The following is a 9,027-nucleotide window of genomic DNA, read 5'->3' as shown; positions in this document are numbered from 1 at the left end:
AGGTCAGAGCCTGTAACCACGGAGAGCCACTGACGACAAGGTCAGAGCCTGTAACCATGGAGAGCCACTGACGACAAGGTCAGAGCCTGTAACCACGGAGAGCCACTGACGATGGGGTCAGAGCCTGTAACCACGGAGAGCCACTGACAACGAGGTCAGAGCCTGTAACCCTGGAGAGCCATTGACAACAAGGTCAGAGCCTGTAACCATGTTGAGCCACTGATGACGTGGCCAGAACCTGTAACCACAGACAGCCACTGACGACGAGGTCAGAGTCTGTAACCACGGAGAGCCACTGACTACAAGGCTAGAGCCTGTAACCGCGGAGAAGAGGCTGGGCAGAGTGGAGTGGCCTTTCCTCCACCTGCTGCTTAGGGTCAGGGGTAGAGCAGGACAGGTACTGTTTCCACCTTTGTCCTCTGCACCTCATGGCCCAGGGAACACACGGGAGAGACATCTCAACTTCATGCCCCCACCATGCTATGATTGTGCTGCCCTTCACAGGGTAACTCTTCCATCCCATCCACCCACAGGCAGGGCCTGGCTCACTCACCTGCTGGACAGCCTTTCTCTCCCGGGACCTTTTCATATCCTGGGCAGCACTCATAGCTGATGACTCTGAAATAGAGACAGGAGAGTGTCCCTTAGTGCGTTGCTCCTCCTCCCGGATGCTCTCCCAGGGGCGACAAGCATAGCGACCAGGAGCATCATCAACAGCCTCGTAACCTGTCTCTGATGGTTGCCAACACCAGCAGCCAACCAACCGGGAAACCAGGTGAAGGCAGCACACTCAATAGCCCTGACAGAACCACCAGTCACCCCACAATGACCTCCAACAACCACGCACAGGGCTCTGGATAGATGGTGTTCTGGGGAGGAGCTGGGAGCACTCCTGTGCTGGTTCTGTCTCTGAGCTTACCCCCCCCCCCCGCAACACCCTCCCCGTGGTCCCACCTCTTCTCTGGGTCTCAGCATATATGTAACACACACGTGTGGGAGGTGGAGGGGCTCTGGTCTCTGTCTCTCTCCTGCTCTTCCAGTACTCCATTGAGTAGCCCTAAAGGCAGGGCATGGGTGATCACTGTGTCCGCTCAGCTTTTACAAACCCGATTTCAAATGCAAACAGAGCACCTCCATGTGAAGACACCTGCTTTGCTATTCATTTACATTTTAAAGAAACTTATTAAAAACATGTCTATGGTTTCAATTTTAAAATACCTTCATGATTATTTACAAATTACTCCCCCACCTGCCCACATTGTCAACCTTCCCATTGCCTTTCCAGGAGGCAGCCAATAGCAGCAGCTGCCAAGTTCCTCTGCACTCAGATGAACAGGAGACAGGAGACGTGCAGGGAGCTTTAAACTTAGTGGTTCAGAAAACTAAAGATTGTGTACTCTCTCCTTCTTCCAAGGACCCATTGTGGGGCACTGGCTGCTGTCAGGACTTCACAAAGCACACTTCAGCCACCCTGATAGTCTGTGGGAGCCACGAAGCTGAGAGAGTCTCAAATAACACTGTGGCCAAGGAACTCGAGGCCCAGAGCTGAGGGCTGCCCACAGGTGTGTAGCCCCCACTCCCGCCCCTCCCCCAAGGCCTGGCGGCAAAGGCAACCAATCCAGTTTCCCCTTCCTTTCTTCTACGAGAGATTTGCCAGTCCTTTTCTTCAGGGATGACATCATCAGAAAAGAGGCAGACAGGCGGGAAGAAATGTGGCCCTGGGGGGAGGGGTGTGTGCTGAGGAGGCTGCTGGCTCCTGAGACTTCATTTGGAATCAGTTCAGGAAAGACTCAGTTAAGTGAGGATGAAGCGTGGTCCTCTGTTACCCAGGGGATGTGTCAGATTCTCAGACGGCCAGGGAGCTACAGGTGCCACTTGGCTAGACTTGCCCCCCCCCGCCGTCCCCCAGCCCCCACATGACCCCCTTGAGTGAGGAGTGACAAGCTATACATTCCTCTGTGCCCTGCTCCCTCCCTCCTGCACCCTCTTCTGCCACACACCTCCCATTGGTTCCTTAAACAGGCGGTGAGATCACAGCCTGACCGACAAAGATCAACCCACTATGCTCTCCTCTGAACGTGCACCATCTCCGCTGCTAAAGAACTTGCCAAGGCAGAGAGGTGTAGAAGAAGCCGTCCTGGATGAGGTGACTCACCTAGGATCCCTCAGTGACTAGTGGGGTAACCTTGGGAGCCCACTTCTCTCTGTGGTCTCTATTTTCTGATCCACAGAGTAGGGCACAGTTCAAGCAGCTGTTCTATGATGCCCCTTCAGCCTCAGGGTGATCACCCCAGACAGCGGAGGGACTTTGAAGGGGCAAAGACTCTCGAAGAAAAACAGTATCTGCCAGCTTCTCCCAGCTAAATCCAGGGAACTCCCAAGCTTTGAGCCCATAGCACCAGGACCCATCTCCCCATACACACACACACACACATACACACACACACACGCACACACACACACACTAAAAACAACACAAAAACAATACCAGGGTTCTGTGATTGGAGTTGGGGAGGTGCAATCAGATAAAGCCATCACCCCAACTTAGTCATTTCCCAAAGCACCAATGTGGAAACCTACGGCGTTAGAGAAGCACTTGAGGAAAACTGTCCCATCCAAAGAGTTTTCTCTGGGCCCCTTTGCGAACACACTGCTTCATCTTCCATGACTTGGAGTGCCCAGCTACACTCCCCATGTTAGCTTCTGAGTTCCAGTCCCCTCCAAACCAAAGGACAACTGAACAGCTTGGGTGGCCTCCCCAGGATTTCAGTGAAGATAAAATACCCCCCTCAAAGTGTATGTGTACATGAGTGTACATGCGTGTAGAAGAGGGTTAGAGAATGACATGGGAAGAAGTGGAAAGTTGGGGGCTGGTGAGGACGGGATAGACCTAAGCAGAGCAGTCTTAGAAGGACAGGACAAGATGGGCTAAGGGGTCCTTGAGAGCCTAGACACATGGAGGCTTTCTCCTGTTTCATTGAGGCTAACTCCTTGATCACTGCTCTCAGCCATGCGAGCGAGCATTCAGAGGAAGCAGCCAGGTTTGTGTGCGAATGGCAAAGCCTTTCTGCGGGGCTCATTGCACCTAACTCTCACAGCGGCTGGAGAGCACCCTGCTTTCACACCAGGGTGGCTTCTCTGGAGGACTGTGGAGTCCTCACAGCAGAACTTCCGTCTTCAAGGCTGCGAGCCCTCCTCCAGGCATAGGCTGTAACCAAGCACAGCTCTTTGTGAAGACTCTCCAATCCTCTCGCTCTGGAGAGCCCTCCTTCCTGGGCTCGCTGGTAGCCATTCCAGGTATCTCTCTGGGAGTATAGTTATACAGCAGGCTCTCCTTTGAGGACATCAGCCTTATGTGCAGAGAGGGCTCTGCAGTTGGCAGGTTCCATGCTCCTAGCTGTCTAGACCATATAAGCCCTTCTCAGAACCAGCCGGCTCAGGCCCGGATTGCAGAGGCCAGCTGGAGACTACACACAGAGAAAGCAGCTTACTGGAACAATCTTAACCAGGACTTTGTGAGCTGGTGGTCTCACAGTGAGCTATCTACCCTCCCTGGGCCATGCTCCATTCTACATAGGCTCCCCCTGGAGAAGATACAGACTTTGTAAGCACAGAACTTCAGTCTGCTCTCTAGACCCAGTAGAGAAGAACGGAAACTATGGGCTCTCTCCTTGAATGTCCCCAGTTCAGGAAGGACCAGGCTACTGGTTTCTGTATCTTGTCTCATCAGTTAGATTCTGATTAAAGACTTCCAGTTTTGGCTTGGCCACACACAGCGTGGTACATAAAAACCTCAGACTGGATTAAGCGCACACGCTAGGGCAATGAGTTACTGGTCACCTTGTTCTAGCTTTTTAGGGCAAAAGGAAACGAGAGACAGTACCTGATTTGAAGAAAGAATGTAAGAAGATAATGTCAACACAAGGTCAAGGTGTGGGGTGCTTTGTCCCCTGCCTGTCTCTTAGATTGAATGGGGGAGAAGTCTCACTGCCTTCTCCCCAAACATTTGCTCCCCCAAATGCACAGCATGGGTCTCGCTGCTGTTCTAGCTACAAGCGGCAAGAGACTAGCTACACTCAGGGAGAAGGTGGGGTAAGGAATGGAGACGGAGCGAAGTCTCCTGGGATAGGGGACACTCTCTGTGTCATTCTGCCTCAGATTAACCACAGAGCAAACACACAGTTACAGTCTCTAGATACTGGCATGTCCCATGGACTGCCAGCCCGAAGCGGCTCACTTTCTACGTGCTGTCCCTTGGACAGAGGCTAAGCTGATTCTTGAAGTTCCTAGGGAAAAAGTGGGGCTTTTCCTAACCGACTGTGGCCCAGTGAAGGTTTTCAGAGCCTAGGGAGATGTGAAGTGACTTCAGAACACAGGCTTATGGAATTTTCCATAGGGACAGCGGTACATTTTGGTGGCCATTGGATGCTGACTGTCCCCCAGATCTCACACCCGTTGTCTGGGGGAGAAGTCCTGGTTCTCAGTCTCCATCAGTCATCATAATGACCACCAAACTTGAAGTCAACCCCGGGGGCATGGGAGGGGGCGACTAGTGACTCTGGCCCGAGGTCTCTGACTTCAAGAGGATTTGTTTCTAGGACCGTGGCTACAGATCTGGGGCTGTAAAAAAGAGACTCAGGACCTCAGGACAATCTACCTAGATCCTAGCCTGCTCCCTGTGGCATTGCTGACCATAGTGGCCAGGATGGTACAAAGGGACTAGACCTCCCCATTTCTCAGTGTATGGCTGTCAGTAGGATGTGTAGACTTCTAGCTCCTCAGTATTTCCATCTGCAAATGCTCTCTCTCTCTCTCTCCACACACACACACACACACACACACACACACACACACACACACACACACACTGTTGGACAGAGAATGACTACAGCAGCTGAACTGGCAAACATACATGAAGTACCTCCACACGGGGTGTATTCTAAGTACTCAGCACGGAGTTTCTAAAGCAAACTGATGGAGATAAAACACCCTCACAGAAATGACAAAACGGAAGCTCAGTTATGCTCTAACAAACATAGCTTCATCGAAAGTAAAGGCCTGCATGAGACAGCTGATCAAACCCCACCACTGTGACAGCTATCAGCACAGCAGCAAGGGCTGTTAGTTTCCGATAGCTTGTCGTGACAAATTACCCCAAACTTGGTGGCCTAAAATACTACAAATCTATTGCGTTACAATTCTGAAGGTTAGGGTCAGCAATTGACCTCATGGGCCTAAAACCAAAGGCCATATTCCTTTTAGAAACCGCTGGGATAATCCCCTCCCTGCCCTTCAGCTTCTGGAGGTGGCTGGGTTCCTCAGCCTTTGGCGGCATCACGCTAGCTGTGGATTTTAGCAGACCCCTTTCTCTGACTCCAACCTTTCTGCCGCTCTTTTACAAGGACCTATGATTCCAGACTCACTCCAGGTTGACACCCAAGCCACGTCTGTGAAGCCCTTTTTCCACGGAAAGGAAAGTATCTACAGCTTTCAGATTAGGATGCAGGCATCGTTGGGGGATCATTGCGGCACACAGTACGTGGGCTCATGAAAGTTCTCGCCAGAACAAAATCACGCACCATCTAAGCAGACTCCTAGTTCACAGAACGGTCTAGACCTAGAATTTTTAGAAAGCACCGTGTTGTGGGGTATTTGGGGTGTGCTCAGTCTCTGTTATCTTAGAGCAAGTGATGGATGGGGACAGGAAATGTTCACAGGCGTGGTCTGGGGACAGTGCTGACTGCTTCCGACCACTTCTTTTTCTCTTGGGCCAAGGTGAAGGGACACATGGGAGGGAGGAAGGGGGGGGGGGCTCAGTCAGATGTCTTTCTACTGATGAAGGATGACATCTACTAGAAGTAGACCTTCTATCTGACAGGAAAGTGCCACCACGTCCCAGATGGCTTCCGGAAATGTCCGGTTTCTGTGAATGCCGAGGAACTGTGCCACGAGGCTGAAAGGTACAGAAGCTCGAGCTGCTGGAGATACTGGGGCGTCCTGTCAGTTCTTCTTGCCTCCAGAGAATGGCTTATCACCTGTGAACCATGCTGCTGGGGGAGCAATTTGAAGGCTTTGGGGTGGACTGCTCCCCCGCCCCACACCCGCTAGCTTGCACACTGTCCCTTTGTTCCACCTTTAGGATTCTATAGCTCCAGCCATGGCTGTGACATCCCAGCTAGGTCAGCTTCAACCTGTTTGTTGAGCAGATCCCCATCCCCCGGCCTCACACAAGAGGCCTGCAGGGAAGTAGCCAGGCTTCTCTTTATGGGCTAGAGACACACAGAAGACTTGTATGGCTCCTGAGCAAACCAGGGCCTGAAAGCACACAGTGCGCTACTGTCAGCCACAGTCTCTTTGTCTGATTGGCTCCCGTGCCACTCTGGGGCTACAGCTCAGAGGCAAAGGCTGAGATGAATTGCTGAGCAATAGAATTCGCTCAGGCCACCACACAGAAGCCACCACACAGAGGCCCCCTGCTAACCGCATCCTGCAGTAGTTCAGCCTGACAGAGTCTTTGACACACAGCACCGAAGTCTCAGATTCTTCTCTCCTTGGAAATACAGACCACTACTGTTGAAGACTCAGAGGCTTCATCAATGTGGCAGGGACATGCCGAGTGTGGCAGGGCCACCCGTACCCTCTGGAAGACAGCACCCAGAGCCTCCCAGGCACAGACAAGGGGTTCTAGGCTCCATATTCGCTAGGCCTGTGTCCGTGTCTCTGGTAACCTCACAAGGCCAGACCTTTACCTCTGTGTCATCATCTGTTTTCAGAACCAAAAATTTCCTTCTGTCTCAGGCCCCCTGAGGTCCTGCTTCCTCTCATCCCACACACACTTGTGCTGCAGCCTCCCTGCTGACATCTCCCTGAGAAAATGCCCATGCTGGCTTGTCAAAACTCTGCTCCAATAGCGATACTTCTAGCCCCACTCATGATCAACTAAGCACGTCTAGGTACCCAGTCTCCGGATGACATCAACTCTAGCTGGTACATCTCCATTCCACCTAGCACTTAACTGTGGCCATATCATAGTCAGCTCCCCTGGAGACGACTCTCCTCTGTACGCCAGCGTCCTCTGAAGCTCTCAGTCCTGGAGGACAACAGAGATGAGTCCCATCTCTCCCTCTTCCCCTCTTTGTCCCCTGGGTCCCTTCTACATCAGCTCCACCTCCTAAGGCCAAGACCACATGTGATGTTCCACTGGGGACTAACTTTTTTAGCGGCCCATGTTTTCCTCTGCTCACTTTCTCTTTCTTGAGGTTTCCCAGCGCAGTAACCACATGCAGGAGTTGGATGTGAATAATTTTTTCCTCTCAGTTTTGTGAGCCAGGTCAAAGCCTGGATGGCCTTGGGCGCTGACTGACCTCACTACAAAGACCATTCTTCCACCCACAACCCAGTACATCTTCCCTTCCTAGAGCTGGTGCCCCCGCCCTCCACCACCACCACAGCTTCCTGCAGTCACTGGGATGAGAGGGCTGACCCACTACCTCACTGTGCTCTCAAAACCAGATCAGGTTAGAGGAAAGGACTCTTAGGGACAGTCTGTCAGCACCCTCCTGTGGCGTGTGCCTCATCCTGGCCCGCAGAGACATGGGTAGGCATCAGTAAATCAGTACAGCTCACTGTCAACATCACGTGTCTGGGAGCTCTCAAGGAATGCCATCAAGCTCCCATGAATCCCTGTCAAGTTCCACAGCACGGGCCAATCGGATGCAGCATGGTGAATGCCACCCTGTGGCCAGCTTGCCCCAGGTGCCCTGAGGCTATGAAATGAAGATCTACCACTTGGCACCAGCACATTGGCTGTCTCCTGAGAAGTAATGGCATGGGGTCTGACTTGACTTCACATATAATTAAGCAATTAAAGTTTAAATAGGTCAGGTACGAATCTATCGGTACTGGAAGGGTTGGTTTTTAAAACTTGGGTGTCTTTTCATTACAAGCAGCACAAACTTGGGCTGAGCATCTGTGGGTCCCAGCTCACACAGCACTCAGAAACCAGGCTGCCCACGGGTGGGACTTGCTGCCATGGGCTGTATAAAGGGTCCCAGGGAGCTGCTAGCCTTGTTTCTGCTCTGGTCTGTGAGCCCAGGACCAACCTAACATAATTCGAGCCACACAGCATGGTGTTCATTTCCACACACACGTTACGGGAACAACATTTTCCTTCTCTCAACTGGTGATGGCTGCTTGACAGCCATAGCATAAGAAACACGTCTTAAAATCTCTCACACTGGGGCAAGTACAGAGAAATCTTCCTATTTTGCCTGAAAAGAGGAAGGTCAGGTCCCCACACGTCTCTTAGGAGATTTGGTATGGTACATCTTCCCTTCTGCAAGAGAGAGCCAGCTCTGAGGTCTGTTGACTGTCAGTGCCAAAGCCGATTAGGTTCCCCAGAGTTCTGTTGGAACATGTATTCAACTGCTTCCACCGGGCAGCCAGGCAGTGAGTCAAAGGCCACCTCCCTCCAGGAAGAGAGGCACCCACAAGACCTACTGTGACCACCACACAGCTTCTGCATGTGTGGTCTAGATCTGTATATTCTGGGATTTGTAGCTATGATGCTCCAAGTGCCATATTCCTCCTCTTATGAATATTGCTCAACTCAACCCTCTGATCAACAGCAGGTCATTCTGCTGTGTCCATTTTGCCCACGAGGCAACTGAGGGTTCAAAAGATGAACCCTCCCCAAGTATGTGGCACAGCCAGGGTCGGAACTGGGGTCAGAGCCTGAGTCTCAATCTGCTACACTGCTTCCTGTGTGACTCCTAGACACAGGGAGACTTTCAGAAGTGTTTACCTTGGCTGACCTTTGGGGTAAGTTCACCGACAACTTTTCATTCCCAGAGTCACATAGCTTCTCCTCTGAATAGTCGATTCATTTAGTGAGAGAAACACACACCACACACATGCACATACACACACAGCGTGGCCTCCTTAATGGCTGACTCTCAAACACACAAACACATACCCACACATAGAGTGTGGTCTCCTTGGCAACTACCCCATACACATGCACACACA

At 51.9% G+C, this 9,027-nt stretch overlaps 1 protein-coding gene across 3 annotated transcripts in view; it reads right to left on the bottom strand.

Moving 5' to 3' along the window:
- The window catches only part of Tgfbi (transforming growth factor beta induced), a 35,137-nt gene that overhangs the window by 20,849 nt on the left and 5,261 nt on the right, over nucleotides 1-9,027 (bottom strand). For all 3 annotated transcript variants that reach the window (XM_005355271.2, XM_005355272.3, XM_026783150.1), the window contains exon 3: nucleotides 554-618. In XM_005355271.2, coding sequence (XP_005355328.1) covers nucleotides 554-618 — 65 coding nt within the window. The remainder of the gene's footprint in view (nucleotides 1-553; nucleotides 619-9,027) is intronic.

The sequence above is a fragment of the Microtus ochrogaster genome, chromosome 16, assembly GCF_000317375.1.
Source record: "Microtus ochrogaster isolate Prairie Vole_2 chromosome 16, MicOch1.0, whole genome shotgun sequence".
NCBI lineage: Eukaryota > Metazoa > Chordata > Mammalia > Rodentia > Cricetidae > Microtus > Microtus ochrogaster.
This window is presented reverse-complemented; position numbering and strand designations above follow the sequence as displayed.